Source organism: Podarcis bocagei (assembly GCF_964188305.1).
Source record: "Podarcis bocagei genome assembly, chromosome: 6".
Classification (NCBI taxonomy): Eukaryota; Metazoa; Chordata; class Lepidosauria; order Squamata; family Lacertidae; genus Podarcis; species Podarcis bocagei.
In genome coordinates this window covers 27,171,862-27,188,975 of record NC_138130.1, presented here as the reverse complement: position 1 = coordinate 27,188,975, position 17,114 = coordinate 27,171,862, and the positions used below count along the sequence as shown (strand labels likewise).

General features: G+C 40.6%; 2 protein-coding genes across 11 annotated transcripts in view; one reads left to right on the top strand and one right to left on the bottom strand.

The window, feature by feature from the left end:
* The window catches only part of TUBGCP3 (tubulin gamma complex component 3), a 58,592-nt gene extending 53,001 nt beyond the window's left edge, over positions 1–5,591 (top strand). The window contains exons 18-22 of the mRNA XM_081198327.1: positions 2,397–2,485; positions 2,649–2,780; positions 3,141–3,281; positions 3,810–3,926; positions 4,514–5,591. Coding sequence (XP_081054453.1) covers positions 2,397–2,485; positions 2,649–2,780; positions 3,141–3,281; positions 3,810–3,926; positions 4,514–4,672 — 638 coding nt within the window. The 3' untranslated portion in view covers positions 4,673–5,591. The remainder of the gene's footprint in view (positions 1–2,396; positions 2,486–2,648; positions 2,781–3,140; positions 3,282–3,809; positions 3,927–4,513) is intronic.
* Positions 5,592–6,283: 692 nt separating this feature from the next.
* LOC308589312 (uncharacterized protein) overlaps positions 6,284–17,114 on the bottom strand; it is a 28,377-nt gene continuing 17,546 nt past the window's right edge. For all 10 annotated transcript variants that reach the window (XM_081198356.1, XM_081198352.1, XM_081198355.1 and 7 more), the window contains 5 exons: positions 16,304–16,384; positions 13,323–13,433; positions 12,198–12,269; positions 8,350–8,497; positions 6,284–7,338 (listed from right to left, as the gene is read on the bottom strand). In XM_081198356.1, the coding sequence (XP_081054482.1) occupies positions 6,507–7,338; positions 8,350–8,497; positions 12,198–12,269; positions 13,323–13,433; positions 16,304–16,384 (1,244 nt within the window). In that variant the 3' untranslated portion in view covers positions 6,284–6,506. The remainder of the gene's footprint in view (positions 7,339–8,349; positions 8,498–12,197; positions 12,270–13,322; positions 13,434–16,303; positions 16,385–17,114) is intronic.

Sequence of the window (17,114 nt, the reverse complement as noted above, 5' to 3'; positions counted from 1 at the left end):
TCATGTTCGAACTGAAGTAACTCAATGTGATTGTTTTTCAGAACATTATTCTTGGAATTCACCTAAATAGACATTCTGGTTCCACAGCACCTTTTAAAAGAGAGTTGGACCAAAAAACAAACAACAACAACAACAACAAACCGGCAAAGGCTATATAAGAAAAATGATGAAGATCCATCATAACTGAGCTTCAGTTCAGAATTAAGCAATCTGTGTGATACTTCATTTTCTGCGGCTTTTCCAGCAATCCTTGTTGACCGCAATTCATGATTTCTCATAGGCTGTTGTTGCCATAACCTTCACCGTGGTATCACCAGTCGATTTTCCCAATAGCCGTAGTCACTATTTTGACTGTTACTGTTTGCAGTTCATACTAATAAGCATGCAGACTCAGAATTTAAGCATGTTAACTCAGAAGGAAGCCTTGTGTTTAATGGCTCTAACTCCTATACAGTGGTACCTCAGGTTACATACGCTTCAGGTTACAGACTCCGCTAACCCAGAAATAGTGCTTCAGGTTAAGAACTTTGCTTCAGGATGAGAACAGAAATCGTGCTCCGGCAGCGGGAGGCCCCATTAGCTAAAGTGGTGCTTCAGGTTAAGAACAGTTTCAGGTTAAGAACGGACCTCCGGAATGAATTAAGTACTTAACCCGAGGTACCACTGTATTAGGATTATATCCCTAGTTTAGAGATCTTGACAGCACGATCCAAACCCAAAATTCATGGGGATGAGGGAGTTTGTGTTCAGCAGATTTGGGGGCTTTCCCATGGGCTATGCTGACCTATGTTCTTCACGTCAGCTGAGCCATACATACACTGGTATTAAGTCCTTTACGCTGGTTCAGCCAGCAGGGCTTCCAGTGATGTAAGTCTCAAAAAGAGTGGGCAATGAGAGAGGTGAACCTATTTCAAACCCTGTGATCTGGGACCCAATCCTCATCCAGCAGTATCCCCTTCCAGCCTCCTATTATTACAATTTCTCTAGACATTTTCTAATTATTAGGAAATATCCAGTATGAATATTCTAGGGGGAAGACTTTGTATTGCTCTTCATTCCATATATTTTCTGGTTGTTTCTGGCTAGCAGCTGGGAGGTTGGGGGGGGGAATTTTCCTCCCACAGATAGTTGCAGGTTATTCTTTCTCGTGTAATTTTTGCTCTGTATAGATCTTGGCAATTTTGCTCCGTATAGATCTTTGTCATCTTGGTATAGTCATTGGTTTGCTTCATTCATTCTGATGCAGTTTGCTCCGATAATCCAAGACAAAATTGGGTAGTGTTGATGTGCTTCGACCAAAATGTTGAGAGAGAAGTCCAGTTTGCCTCTGAGCTTTTGAGACATTTCGGAACAAACAAGAGATATTTTTGTATAATACGTAATTGTACTGTATATGGAATATTTTCATCTGCTCTGCCAGATCACGCGTTCCTTCCCCAGCATACAATTTCATCTATGAGAGACTCAATTTATTAACATTTATACTCACTGTACCATTAGTTAAATATTTTCCTAAGTAATTTTGCATCTTGAAAGTTCCTAGTTTGTCCTTCCAGATCTCTTGTGGCAAGTCAGAGTGGGGGCTTAGGCATCTGATATTTTATATATGTTGCTGAGAAAAATTAACCTTCTCATAATAAGAGCTCTGTTCAGGCTCCTTTGCTAGTGGACTGCCACCTGTTACAGCAGTGCCAAGCAGACTTTGTTTCCCAGCCACAAAGGTCTTTTACCTATTTATTCTGTTCCACGTTCTAATTCCTTTCTATTACAAATCTTGTTTTGTACCAGATCTCCAGAGTTTTGTCAACCTATACTATTAATTTCATTTTGTTTGATCCTGCATTATATTTTCTGTTAATATGGGGGTGTATTTATTGCAGGCAGAGGCTTTCATGGCTACCCCTCCGGAAAATGCTGAATTTGTGGCCGTAAATATACTGAGATTAAAATGATAGTCCACGTATAGTCTCCTTTCTTTGAGAACCCATTATCAATTTATATACCGTATTTTTTGCTCTATAAGACTCACTATTTCCCTCCTAAAAAGTAAGGGGAATGTGTGTGCGTCTTATGGAGCGAAGGCAGGCTGCACAGCTATCTCAGAAGCCAGAACAGCAAGAGGGATCGCTGCCTTCGCTGCGCAGTGATCCCTCTTGTTGTTCTGGCTTCTGAGATTCAGAATATTTTTTTTCTTGTTTTCCTCCTCCAAAAACTAGGTGCGTCTTATGGTCTGGTGCATCTTATAGAGCGAAAAAATACGGTATGCCTTACTCCTTTCAAAGATGGGTGCAGGTAACTGTTGTATTTCAGGTGTGTGTGTGTGTGTTTTAAAAATATGGCTAGGTGAACATTTCCATTCTGAGTTTTAATACACATATTCTTTGAATTTCTTACAGAACTTTCTGGGGTGCTGCATCAGTGTCACGTTCTGGCATCAGAAATGGTCCATTTCATTCATCAAATGCAGTATTACATTACATTTGAGGTACCCTTTAACCATCCATTTTGTTGTTTGTTTGTTTGAAGTTGGAAGAACGTTCTTATTGACATGAGCTTAATTATGTCACAGAGATATAGAGCAGAGAAGTTGCTCTTTAAACAGTCTCTAGGACAAAGTGAATCTCATTGCTGGATGGTTTGTTCCATAGGTGCTTGAATGTTCATGGGATGAACTATGGAACAAAGTTCAGCAGGCTCAAGATTTGGATCACATCATTGCGGCTCATGAAGTTTTCTTAGATACAATTATATCTCGCTGTTTGCTGGACGCTGAGTCAAGAGTAAGTCTCATTTACCTATTTATATATAATGTGAACATTATTTCTGTAATTATTTATGCTTTTGAGATTATTTCTGGCAACAGGCAATGGAGTTTTATTCGGAGATGAATTCCACTGTGTTCGGTGGGCCTTCGTTGCAAGCAAAAAAAAGTTTACAGCCCTGGTAAATTTAATCCTTTAGGGGATGTTCTGGGAGAACCTCCGTACTGAAATCAATTTTTCCATGTATCCCTTTGCTCTAGCAGGAGATATTAAATATAACAATCTTTCAGCAGTTTCTTATAGGCTAGCAAATCTTAGCTTTTCTTTGAACATTTCGTTTTTAGAGGTTTTGTCTTCCTTTTGCAACTTTTTTTGTAGATGCTGCTCAACCAGCTTCGAGCTGTCTTTGATCAGATTCTTGAGTTTCAAAATGCCCAAGATGGCCTGTACCGTGTTGCCTTGGAGGAGTTACAGTTACGGTTGCAGTTTGAAGAAAGGAAGAGAGAGAGAGAACTTGAGGTACAATGGAGTTTTCAGTGGCATTTTAAGCACAAGAAAGATGTGAACACAACAGGCTGCTTATGTTCAATACCAAAAAATAATCCTTCTAATATCCTCTCCTTTTCTTTGAAAGACTGAGCAAATAGGTCTTTGCATAAAGTATTAATATGAAAAGCAGGTGTGTGCATGTTTACTCAAAAGTAAGTTGCACTATGCTCAATGGGGCTTCTAAGAAAGTACATATGCCTAGATTACACAGTAAATTTAACCCAGATTGGGGTAGCCTAGAATCTGCAATGGACAATGGGGTGGAAGCTCAAACCTTAATTTCCCCATTAAAACACAAATTGAATTATTTTTCATGCTTGGTATGTATTGTTTGTAAGAAGTTTCTTCTGTCTTAACTTCCTGTCTTATAACCGTAAGAGATCACCAACTAAATTTAAGGTAATGAAACAAAAATTAGCATGTGGCTTCAGATTTATTGTTGTGTACCTGATAATTTCTCCTTTTTTTCTTTTCTTTTTTACAATGTATATTGTTAAGGGTGAATGGGGAGTCAAAGCTTCAGAAGAGGAAGAGGAGACTAAAAGGATTAAAGAATTTCAAGATTCAATACCAAAAATGTGTTCACAGCTGCGACTACTTACCCATTTCTATCAGGTATTTTTTAAAAGAGGAATTTTTAAAATATTGACTTACTGATAGCCGGTATCTGTTTTCTGGTTTAAAGTGCACACTGTTTTAATGTGGCATGCAAGCCTTTCCAGGATTTGGAAGAAGGCAATAACAATAAAAGTTATGTTATGAATACATTAGGGAATGTGACATTTGGCTTCAGTAGATAAAGAACCAGGTGCATAGAGTTTGTCCCAGACATAAAAGTGCCTACGTAAATGATTGCACCCCAGAGTCTGTGTTTATGCTGACCATTGCCACTGTAGGTCGATAACATTTTTATGAAGCATTCTCGCTAGAATAATTTTTGTGGATTCGCTTTGTTAAAAACCACCCCGTCAAAACTCAAGACAGGAAATTCACTAACTTTTCACCTGCTTTTATAAGGACGGGGCATTGCACGAGCTGCCCATCTCTTGCAGTGGACCAGTTTCTACTTGTTATATATAGTGGAATTTTCAAGGATTGCTATGGAATGGTGACATGCTTCACACCTTTATTCCATTACACACGTTCATTTGTGTGACTTCTTATGAATGCCTAATTTCTCTGTTTTTCTTTCTTTCTTTCAGGGCATTGTGCAGCAGTTCTTGGTATTACTGACCACCAGTTCTGATGAAAGTCTTCGATTTCTTAGCTTTAGATTGGATTTCAATGAACATTATAAAGCTAGGGAGCCCAGGCTTAGGGTTTCTTTGGGTGCTAGAGGGCGGCGTAATTCACATATATAAATCTCCCTGCAATGAATGTAAACCAGGATCACGGATGTGTAACCCGTTGTTGGTTGTGGCAGTCAACTTGGCATACTAAAACCAAATGGCATGCAATAGGTGTTTGTCATTATCGCAAGCAACCTGTTTTCAGTCATGTGATTGTGCAACACTTGTGCAGAAAGCAACATGGCTTATTTTTTATATTTAATGGTTGAGATTACTAAATGGGTTTAAACTGTTTCAATTTTGCTTTGGTAGTCCATTAATCAACCAACTATATTTTGTTTGTGGCTTTTAAAGCACATTCCACCATCATTGATATTTGTCGTCAGGACATTTTATCCACATGCAGACACACACTTGTTTCCTTTTACACTAAGCAGGGCTGTAATTTTCCATTTCAGTTTAGAAACCACTTTTATTTTAAAACCTGCCAGTTTAATAATCTGGCCAGAAGTCTATCTTCTTTCTTTTTCAGTGTTGTGGTGTATTGACTGTGTGTGGGGGAAAATAGTCACTTAAAATTACACACATTAATGTTTTCAGCATTTTCAAAACTGATTTATTTTTCCAGAAATTTTTTAACTGCTTTACAGAAACAAATATTAGAGACATAACAGAAGTCCAACACAACAAATAGTAGAAATGAAGCTAAAACCTCAGTGATCTCCAGTAATGAAACATGTAAATATTGAATAGATGTGAATGAAGTATTTTGTGTTCAAATCTGATGTATTAGAAATTAATTTGGATAATGAAGACTACTTATTTCTCTTTCCTTGCCTATTTTTCCATTGTAAATATTTATATATTGCTGTCCAGATGTTAGGGGGAAACATTTTTGTAAAAAAAAAAGTCACTATATATCATCACTCAATTATCCATTTGTTATATTCACAGGTAAAAGCTTAGAAAATAAACACAATTATCTTTCAAACTTTTTTCTGTTTCTTCTAACTGACAAAGTGCCTGATTTAATAAAACTATTACTGAATTATAGGGCCGCTTTTTCTTTAGCTTGTCTCGATACCCATGCAGAATGTCAAGTGTACATTATGAAACAACTGAGACCAGCTTACTACAGATACTTCCTTTTCCCCTTCATCCTGCCAGGCTCCGAGGTGGGGATGGACAGCACCCTCTGGACTAAAACACACTTGCACTGTGCCTCAGAGATGGAGATTTTTGGCTCCAGTGTCACAGAGTTGTTTCTGAAAGCACTGTAAGTTATTACTTCAGTTGCATAGGTTGTGGAGCCAAGAGTATATTGTACTATTTCTGATTCTGTGGTAAAATAATGTCCCTTACCAGGTGATTGGGGTGTGGGTTTTTTGTTGTTGTTTCCTAGTAAGTATTTTTTAGAAAATGGAAAAAGCTAAAAGCTAAACCCTCTGCAATAGCTTCCTGGTCCCTTAGTATTCGGGTGTGTAATACATTTCTCCTTCGTTTCAACATTAATAGTGCCAGTGAGTCTTAAGACCCCAAATACTTAATACTGTTGCAGTTTCTCGTTGACACTCATGTTGCAAAGAACTGCATGTTCTTGCAGAGCGCAGGGCTCTATTTTTTTCTATCCCCACCCCCAAATGTGAATTAGTTCCTGTTAAAGAATGTGAGCACATATTACACTTCAAGCAGAAAATAATTTAATTGGACAAATCCAAGAAGCCAGATTAGCAACTCCTGTAACCCAACACCAAACCTACTTTTTATTATTCAATAGCATGATTGCAACATGTGTTCTCCAGGATACTATAGTGTTCCATCATGATTAACCATGGTAAAAATATAGGACTGCATACTTCCGGACAGCAGTCATACTGAACAATAAGTCCCTCCTCTCTGTGCTGCTCTAATTCGAATATGAGTCTGTACTAGAAGAACCTTTGATGTGCTGGAAACATGCACAGTCTGAGTCATCATCTTGGGACAGTCTTGACTCCTTGGAGTTTTTGGTAGTGTCTAAAGCAGCAGAAACATTTGATGAAGGATCTTCAACCCAACCTGAGCTGCTGTAGCTATGTTGCTTAGCTGAAACCTTTTTGTGTCCTCTTCCGGGTTCTGTGGATTTGGGTCTATGCCTAGATGGTCTTTGGTAGATTGGTTTGGTTTTGTAACAAGCAGTATCTTTGGCTTGAAGTTTTTTATAGTCATGATCTTTGGATTTACCATAATTTCCTGGACTGTTATAATAGCTATGATTGGTTCTGAAAGTTCTAGGTTGTACTTTGAGGTTCTTACATGTGCTGCTGTTGTATGAAGGCAAACTATTATGGGCACTGTGCCTTGAAGGTTCAACCGGGAGAAGCAAGCCAGTGTCTTCTGGTGGGGAGCTAGGGGACAACATAGCTTTGACAGGATGGAGATATAAAGGCTTTTTGATGTAATCACAATCTGTTGATGAAAGCATTTCTGGTGGTGAACTTAAGTTGTTGTTGTTTTGATTGTCAGTTCCAACAGCGCTGTCTTCTAGCTGCTGGCTTCCTGTTTCCACAATGTTAACAGCATATTCCAGTTGTTGGTTTTGTGTCCCCCCAACGCCAGCATTGTAATATGGTTGTTTGTTTTGTGCTCCCTCAATGCCAACATTGTAATGTGGTTGTTGGCTTCTGGTTTTCTCGGCCGATGTGACTTCATTTTTGTCAGGTCCGCCTTTTTTGTCAGAATTTGTTTTATCAGGTTCCCTAAGAGAATGATGAAATTGTTTTAATAGATACAAATCTTTTTATGAAAGGAAGCCATAACATCAAACAGTGATACAGCAGCCAAGTCACTCCCTTGCCCGTTGCTGCTGCTTCAGGAAAACACATTGGCTGCTTATTCTGAGAGCTGTCAATTCCCCAACTTGCTTCCTACCTCAAAGCAAAAGAAAATAAGTTTGGTTGCATTGGCCCTCCCTAGCTAGCAGAAGGGTATGCCCAACTTGAAGTCCCAAGAGCTGCGTTAAATGTATGGCCTTCTTACAGAGGATTAGATCAGCTTTATATAGATAAATCCTAAACTGTGCTGAGCTAAAATCTCTGTGAAGGAGGTTAGGCCGAGATAGTTGCCCAATCCACGGAGTAATCTTCATGACTGACTGAGGATTTCAACCCACCGCAAATCCAAACTATCATGAAACATCCTGTGCTGAGGAGAACGGGGAGTGTGGAGAAGGATGTGGTTATCACAGTTATGTAATAACGATAAGCAAAGTAAATCATTGTTAAATCTAGGGAGCATTTTTGCCTTTCATCTGGAAGAAAAGGACAGTGGAAAATGGGCCAGAATCTGCAGACTATTGATTTTCCAAAGCTGCACATGAAGCAGAACACACGAGGATGGGGGTGCTACCCTATTGAGCACCACTACACTCACAGCAGTGTGTGCTATAGTGACTTGTTCTGCAATAAGATACAGCAGTATCTGTGTTTAGAACTGAAATGCAAATCTTGCCATTTGCCATTATGAATTAATGCTGGTTTCAGAATCATAAATCCTGTTGTTATTCAACTTGGATATTATGATTCTTAGATGGCTATGCCAGCCAAAATTGGATTTGATTGGCCTGCATCTACTACTGCGTCAATTACGCCCATTGCGTTATATCAGCATTCTAAAGTAGGCGCAAATGTCAAGGACTGGGTGCAAGTTGTTAGGAAGCAATTTGAATGATACAGTGATGAGAGGGAGGAGAGAATGAAACAGTGACTTACTGCTCCTTCTTCACAAATAATGAAGTGTATATGTGCACAACAACTATTACAGTCAAGATCAAACCAGTGACAGCTACACAGGCTATGATGATGTGCTTTAGCAGGTCTTTAAGGTCTGCAGCTTTTGCTTTTTTCCTGCCCTGAATACCTAAAGGGACGAACACAGAACCATATCATATTATTCACAATTTAACAATGTTTCATACTCAACACTACTGCAGTTCTTAGCAACACTGTTGTCAAAACCTTGTTGCTGAAAACTAATCTGATAAAGCTGTACGCTATAGCATAGCTGTAATAATAAAAAAGGTATTCTAAGTTACGGTAAATGCTGTGGTAAGTGCACGTAAGTTTAAGCTAATGTGCACCCAAGTCCCACTTGCTTTTTTCTTTTCGGCAACCAAATCACAAACACATGATTGCTAGACAGTCACAAACAGGGTCAATGGCACCATGGAGTTTCAGAACCTGTATAGAGGCGATAAGCTGTGTACAGATGGTGGATTTGCTCTGTGGAAATAGGTATTTGCATTCTCACACAAGTGAGGAAAAAGTTGAAGGGTAATTAAATAAATAAAATATCCTCTCCTACTCATATAAATACGTTTAATGTAATAAGCAGTCATTGCAATATTTAATTAATAAATAAAAAGTATTCAAACATACATAGATTCCGTTCAAGTCAATAAAAGCCTTGCCAGAAAGCATTGAGTGTTAAATGCCAGCATTGGAGCTGGGTGAACGCCCCATAGCACCCACTGGAGCTGCTATTTATCCCCCAAAACAGTAAATAGCTCTGCTCATTGCTGAACCAACCTGGGCAGCCCTTCAAAGCAGTCTCCACCCCCCCCACCCCCCAGCAAAGCAGTCGAGACATTCTCTCTGACTTGGCAGAGTGGCTGATTTAAGGAACTGCTCCCTGGAAGGCTGGAGGCCAAACCTCACTCTGCTCATAGAAGACCCTTGGGCTGAGCCTTGCAAGTAGGCTTTCCCTCCCGAGGTGCCTCCCATGGTAACCTGGAAATTCAGCAACTCGAGTCACCTCTCCTTTTCCTGCTGTTTCCCTGCAAATGGTGACTTGATTATAAAAGGCACAATATGAAAATATTCTAATCTAAACACATTGTTGAAAAACCCTCCACCCCTCTTTTCTTACCAATATTCACTGGATACCCCAACCTGAAATGCTTGTGATATTAACACAGGTGGAATATATTTTAAAGTGACCCAGGATTTGCAGGCAGTTCTAGATTTTAGATCCTCTCAAAACTTTAAAAAGTTTTGAATCTGTGTTTAAATTTATTTTTTCTTCTCTGTTTTATTTAAATATTTAGAAGTGGCACATAAAACAGCAAACAACCTAAAAACAATATAGTAACAACACTGGTAGAAACATCAGGAACATGTCGCTATAAACTGGTTGGTTAAAAAATTCCAAAGTCTGAAAAGGACAACAGGGTACAGCCTACCAGACTAAAGATTCAATTCCTGGTAAACACAAGCACCTTGGAACTGGCCCAGTAGTAAATTGGCAACCAGGGCAGCTCTCTCAGCAAAGTAGTAGCATGTACCAGTGACCTGCTCCTGTGAGCAGCCTAGCCACTGCAGGCAGCACTAGTGACAGTTTCTGGACCAGATATCAGGGCAGCCCACCACAAAGTGTGTTACAGTAATCAGGTCTTGAGGTTACCAAAGCTTGGACCAGGTTCTCCTGATCCAGGAATGTTCATAGCTGGCATTTCAGCTAAAGCTGGTAGAAGGCACTCTTGGCTGCAGGGGTCACTTGAACCACTAGATGGATCAAGGAGTACCAGCCTGCTCTTCAGAGTAAGGGCAACACCATCCAGAACAGGCAATTGACCTACTCCTAAATTTTACATCTCCTGATTTTGGTGGCACTCCACACTGTGGTTTCAAATTCCCTTACAATCTTTTTAACTCTATGCTGTGCAAGCTGTTTAAGAGAACTTAAACCCAGCAGAGTTCCAATCCCTTTGACAGCTGATAGTGCCTTTGTAATGTTCAAAGGTCGTGTTGCACAGCAAAGTCGCACAGGTTGCAGGTGCAAAAGCTTCATTATTATTTTTTCAGACAATGTAAACAAGCACTGCTGTTGACTACTATAGAAAAGACAGTGCAGGTGGCTGGCACTGCTTGCTCGAAATATCCAAAGCTGCCCTATCTGCAGCCTGTATGAAGTAAAAACTTTTTGACAGCACTGCTTATAAGGCTGATGCCTATACCAGCTGCAATGGCACTCTGGTGGCAGAGCAAATTACCGTCTCACAATCCAGCCAAACCACTTTCCCATTCCTACCTTTTTTAATACTTTCCGTTATGGTGCAAATATGAATGAGAGCTAGATGTAGGTTAAAACCCTTTGAGTTGTATGCTAGGGCTATATGCTCCATCACCTCTCTGCCACTTCCACAAAAGCAACTCCGCAATGCTTCCGTGCTACCAGATTTGTTTATTTTTTCTTCAGCAATGCCACTAGGTGATGCAAGATTGCTGGTTTACAATCTCGTTATCTATTTGTCCTTTTGTCACTCTCTCCTATTTTTTATTTTTTAAAGATGCAAGCAGAATGGAGAGGGGGGAATGAAATTTATTTTCCACAATCCAATTTCACCGTGTTCAGTTTTATCCCATCTGTCTGGGGTATAAAAGTGACGTTTCCCCTTCCAGAAACCAATTGGGATCCTGTTTAGTATTTAGGACTGAGGCAGTTAGGAGATATGTCTCTGTTCCCTAAGGGCTGTGTGTGCTGACTCCACCATACTTCCAGGCCTGACTGCCGCAGAGCCAAGGGACTCGGGCTTGATCTTGGATTTGGAGACCCTGCCAGTACTTCCTTGGCTTCAGACCCAAGCTACAGAAGCCCAGAGAAATCAGCACACACAAAAGCTGGGCATATATTCCACTAAATCTGGCACGCAGGAGCAGTGCCCCTAAACCTGGCAGTCCTTAAGCCTTTGAATGGTGCAGCCGCATTGCTCTGGCATCCAAAATCCAGCATTTACACTGGGGTTTGTAGCTTTTACCTCATGATAAAAAACACTAATGCCATTAAAAATCTCTATTTTCACTAGGGGCTGACTACAAAGATGAAATGTTTCTGCTGTGACTAAGTCATCTTAATCCGCATACTTTGGGCTTAACGAGGGTGTGGACAAGGTGGCTTGTTTGGTGTTTTTCATTAGCCTTTAGTACAGCAATACATTATTCGATGTAACCGTTCCTTTGTCTACTGCATCAAGTTCTGCAGACAAGTGATTCTAAGGACTGAGTTTCAGTGCTCCATTATAAATGTTCACATCATTTGTTTTTGCCTTGTGTGATGAATTTTGAAACTGCAGCTTTGCAGCTGGTTTACAGAATTAAATGAAGTAAACAAATGAAGCAGTACCTTTTTGTTGTTTTCCACAGCTCTGATTTATGTGTCTTACTTTATTACAGGTTTAAACTGTGGCTTAAGGAACCCAACAACAAAAATCTGCCCTGTTAATTTTCTAATTGAGGTCTAGGCAAACAATTTGACACAGGAAGAGAAAAATGTTTGCTCTCTTTCAGCTGAATACACACAAAATGTGTTTTAGCCGAATAAACCCAACTGAAAGGCATAAATCAAGTGTTTAAAAATAGAATGGGGATAGCAGTAGTTTGCTAAGTCAATAAACACAGGACAACGGAGCTGAAATTATACCCCTGATGTATTAGGTAATGCTCGCTTTCACAAAACTACAGCACATTAGAGGAAGATGAGCAGGGAAGAGCAAGCTGTTAATCCTACCTTACCTAAAATCTTAATGGGTTGTTTTACTTCCATTTAAGTAGTTCATATTTACCTTCATATTTCTCAAAGAATTCATATCTTTGGGCATTATTCATATGTTCATTTGTCACTTCAGTAACCAAATCTGTAAAAAACAAAGCAAAAGGTGAATAGCAACAAAACACAGTGTTTCTGCTCGCTGTTGACTTGTAGGTAATAAAGTGAAAATGTCTAAAAATTCTAAGAACTTTCAAATAAAACGTGCAGCTATGGAGCAGTAATTATTTTCTGAGCTGCAAGAGTTGGCAAAAAAGCAAACTAAAGTATCATGGAGCAAAGGTAGATGGACTTTCCTGTAGCTCTGGGTGGGATGATAGCTGATATATTGCATAGGTTTCTCCAGTCCAGAGAATCATGGGAACAGCCTCAGGCTACTTATCTGCACACACACTCTCTGGCCATGAATATTCATTGTCTAGTGCAGAAAGATGGCCAGTTGTCTTGCTTGTAGCTGATGCTTGCTAGGGTGTGTTGGGTTGGGGGAAAGGGAAGATTTGGTGGTTTATTCCTGTTCCATCTCCCTTGCTACTGCTGACCTCTTACAGTCAATGTCAAACTGGCTGGATCTTCCTCTCCTACACTTCATTTGTGTGATTGTAAACCCATGTTCCGGGACATGGATGGTGCTGTGGGTTAAACCACAGAGCCTAGGACTTGCCGATCAGAAGGTCGGCGGTTCGAATCCCTGCCACAGGGTGAGCTCCCGTTGCTCGGTCCCTGCTCCTGCCAACCTAGCAGTTCGAAAGCACGTCAAAGTGCAAGTAAATAGGTACCGCTCCAGCGGGAAGGTAAACAGCATTTCCGTGCACTGCTCTGGTTCACCAGAAGCGGCTTAGTCATGCTAGCCACATGACCCGGAAGCTGTACACTGGCTCCCTAAGCCAGTAAAGCGAGATGAGTCGGCCACGACTGGACCAAATGCTCAGGGGTCCCTTTACCTTTACCTTTAATCCCATGTTCCAATCTTGGCTCATGACATTCTAAATGCACTACAGCTCGATTTTCACTGATCTGGCTTGCATGAGCAAAACTAGATTGCTCCAAGCATGCGGGAATAGTTGTGGCTGGAGAGCAATGGGGTGGCCATTACTGCTGATAATAATGTAAGATTGCATGGATAACTGTTTAACGACTTTACTTGGGACAGAGATTGCTTCGAGTGGTGGTTCGTCTGTGAACGGCAGAAAATCTGCCTCTTCTGGGACAGGCGCTGTCATCATGTGGTTCTCTTCACTGTAACCTGCTTCTTCTGTAGCAAGAAACAATTAGATTTATTCAGTGACCATGCCACAAAACAAATGTGGATCCCAATGCTATTATAGCAGTACTGGTAGAAAAAGAAATACAGTGGTGCCCCGCAAGACGAATGCCTCGCAAGACGGAAAACCCGCTAGACGAAAGGGTTTTGCGTTTTTGAGCTGCTTCGCAAGACGAATTTCCCTATGGGCTTGCTTTGCAAGACGAAAACGTCTTGCGAGTGTTCCGATTTTTTTTCCGCTTTCCCCCCCTTTTTCTAAGCCGCTAAGCCGCTAATAGCCTTTTAGCCGCTAAGCCGCTAAGCCTTTAATAGCCGCTAAACCGCTAATAGCGCTAATCCGCTAATAGGGTTGCTTCGCAAGACGAAAAAACCGCTAGACGAAGAGACTCACGGAACGGATTATTTTTGTCTTGCAAGGCACCACTGTATAATATTAGGGGCCTGTCTGCACAACTGGTTCTTTGTTAAATGAATGCACATTTGCTGTTTTTGTTTTGTTTTGTATATAGGCTACATATCTCAAAAAGGTATGTTTTCCAAGCAGTCAGATGTATTGTGAAAATGCATTATTTTTGTTAGGTGGAACATCTGGCAAATATGATTGCCACAGTAGCTTATAGCATATATAGCTTGCAAAAGTGTTGCAAGCAGCTATTACTCAGTAGTGTAAGTCTGAAAGACAGGCTGCCTGTTGGCTTTGGATACATTCTGGAAATGCATCCAGAAAACTTTTGTGATTCTTTTTTCCCATCAGATTTTGTGCAGGGAGGAAAAAGCCAAAAAAGGCCCTTCTATATGAATAATGTACATCTATTGTTCATTTGTTGTACAAGTTCCAGTTTCCCTTTGAAGAAAGTACTGTATTTTTCCATGTATAACATGCCCCTGTGCATAAGACGCCCCCTATTTTTGGGAACCCTCATCTTATACACGAAAAAGTACAGTATCCCTTTTGGGGAGATGCCACATCTTCCCAGCACTCAACGTAAACATTTTACTGCTGGGAAAATGGAATTCGTTTCCCCCCAGCTAGAAAGATGATTTCAAGTAGCCTTGCTAAGTTGCAGTGTGCCCTCGATGCCTTTGACGTCACAGTGACCAGAGGCATCTACAAATGTGCTCATCTGCTTAACCTTAGACAAGGAGGAGTCTTCCAAGTGGCCTGCCTTTCTGGCAAAGGGACACACCCCTCTTTGATTGAAGCTGTCCAGCAGAAGGGCAACAGCAGCACTGAACATGTAATTTTTCTTTTATCATTTGACACTTGAACCCTTCAAAATGTCCTCAGCTTTGATAACAATTGCCACCTTTCTGGAATGTGGGGCACTGAAGCTTTCCCAGTCTCAAAACGGAGAGTGCAGGCAGTCATCTGGCAACATGAAATATATAACAAAAATATAAAAAATTGCCCAGTAGCACCTTAGAGACCAACTAAGTTTGTTCTTGGTATAAGCTTTCGTGTGCATGCACACTTTTTCAGATACCTGAACCTGGCAACATGGTTTGTGTATACTGCTGCCTGGGTAAATCATTGGTTCACAACCACTGAATACCGAAACTGAGATGCTATCTGACAGTTAGAAAGAATACACTTTTGGTGCTTGGTCTCTTTCCCCCTTTCTCTGCTAATTCAATAAGGATTTTTACTCTGTGCAGACCAGCAAAGCCTCCTTGGGAAAATTCTAGGCAAATATATATATATAAAACCAACCCTGAGCTTCTGGCATAGGGTTTGAAATATTTAAACATAAGTGTAACCAATGATGCCCAGCGAATGCAAAATTCTATTTACAGGGCAGTCCAGCCCCCTTATGCCAGGTTGTCTAGGATTGGATTGAGCAGAGATGTTCCTGACTCTGCAGAGTGCTGGCGGAGTCAGCTGGGAGTTTGGATTGTGCCCTTAGTTGTGCCAAAAAGGCAATGGCAACTTGATGACTGATACACACCCCTATATCCAATGTATGTGCTGTTCATTCTGCCTCCACTAACCTGATCTGATGTACTGTTTAACACACATAGGAGTGTGCAATCCCCACCTGGAGTCACTCAGTAGAAATATGCCCACCAAAAGACATTCTTAAGGCCAAACTACTTGTGATACTTTGCCTCTACATGCAGGATGTTTATTGTACAAATAACCAACATGTGGTCCCCAGTTCTAGATCAGGACCCTGGTATTGGAATGAGGTTGAGTTTTTATACCTTTGCCCCAGCTGGGATTCCAATGTGGGTTGGGAGGGTGGCAGCACCTTTGGGCGCATATAGCAAGGTTCCTAATACAAATCAGGGCTGCAAATGGAGGGAGGAGGATTAAAATCCCTTAACCCCTAAACTGAGGTCCAAATTCAGATTGGGAGCCTGCACAGGCTATTTATACAAGAAATAAGCATGTATTCCAAGGCAAACGGCGAGATTTTAAAAACTTATGTACTTTGGAACTTAGTTCTCTTTCCTTTAATAGAATAAACTTGGGAGCAATGTTCTGCACTTAAAATGTTATTAATTAACACAACGCAAGTGGCGTTGTGGGCTAAACCACTGAGCCTCTTGGGCTTGCTGATCGGAAAGTTGGCGGTTCGAATCCCTGCAATGGAGTGAGCTCCCGTTGCTCTGTTCCAGCTCCTGCTAACCTAGCAGTTCGAAAGCATACCAGTGCAAGTAGATAAATAGGTACTGCTGTGGCAGGAAGGTAAACGGTGTTTCCGTGCGCTCTGGTTTCCATCGCACCAGAAGCAGTTTAGTCATGCTGGCCACATGACCCGGAAAGCTATCTATGGACAAACACCGGCTCCCTTGGCCTTAAAGCAAGATGAGCGCCGCAACCCCATAGTAATTCTGATGCACTCCAAACCAAGATTTACCTGGGTCTTCAAGTTCGTTTGACGAATAAATATTGTCCATCAGCATTGGTTCATCGCTGTCACTGGTGGAAGGCCTACGAACTTCAGTTTTTCACAAAAGATGAAATGGTAACTTACAAGAATTGCACTAGAAAACTGTTGTGACATATGGCATGGCAAGCATAAGGGACACAGCCATGTGCCTCTTTTCCGTTTATGTTAAATAGCCAATTAATTTAACAATCAGCCATTTGCTAATATGAGCATTTTAAGCTTTAATAACTGCAAAGGACCCCAAACTGGGGTGTTGGCTAATTGGTCTCAACTAGTCAGCCTTCTCAGTATGTAGCACCCCAATCCTTGAACTCTCCCAGCCCCCTCCAAGCACAGATGGCAACATCATTGATGGGCCTCCGTTGATTAATTGAAACATTTCTCCCAGGCTTTTTGGAGAACCTGATCAAATCTATTGGATCTTAGCTTTGTTGTCCTTACAGTATTGTTATTCTATGGGTCTTTGAACAACAATAAAGAATTGATGTTGTATTGTTGTTCTAAGTTTATGATTTTTTCACTTGACTTTTGACTTTTAAATGTTTGTACTACTTTATTATTATGTTGTGCAACACTTTGGAACCACAACTGTGGTGAAAACGTGTTTATAAAGGCTAGTAATACATACATACATACATACATACATATATACATACAATTCTTGAGTTCAGATATTTGCTTTCAGTAAAACACAGAGACATGCAAAACAAAAACCTGTCCCTACATACCCATTTCCCATTAAGTGAAAATGATTATACACAGTTAATACAGAATCTAA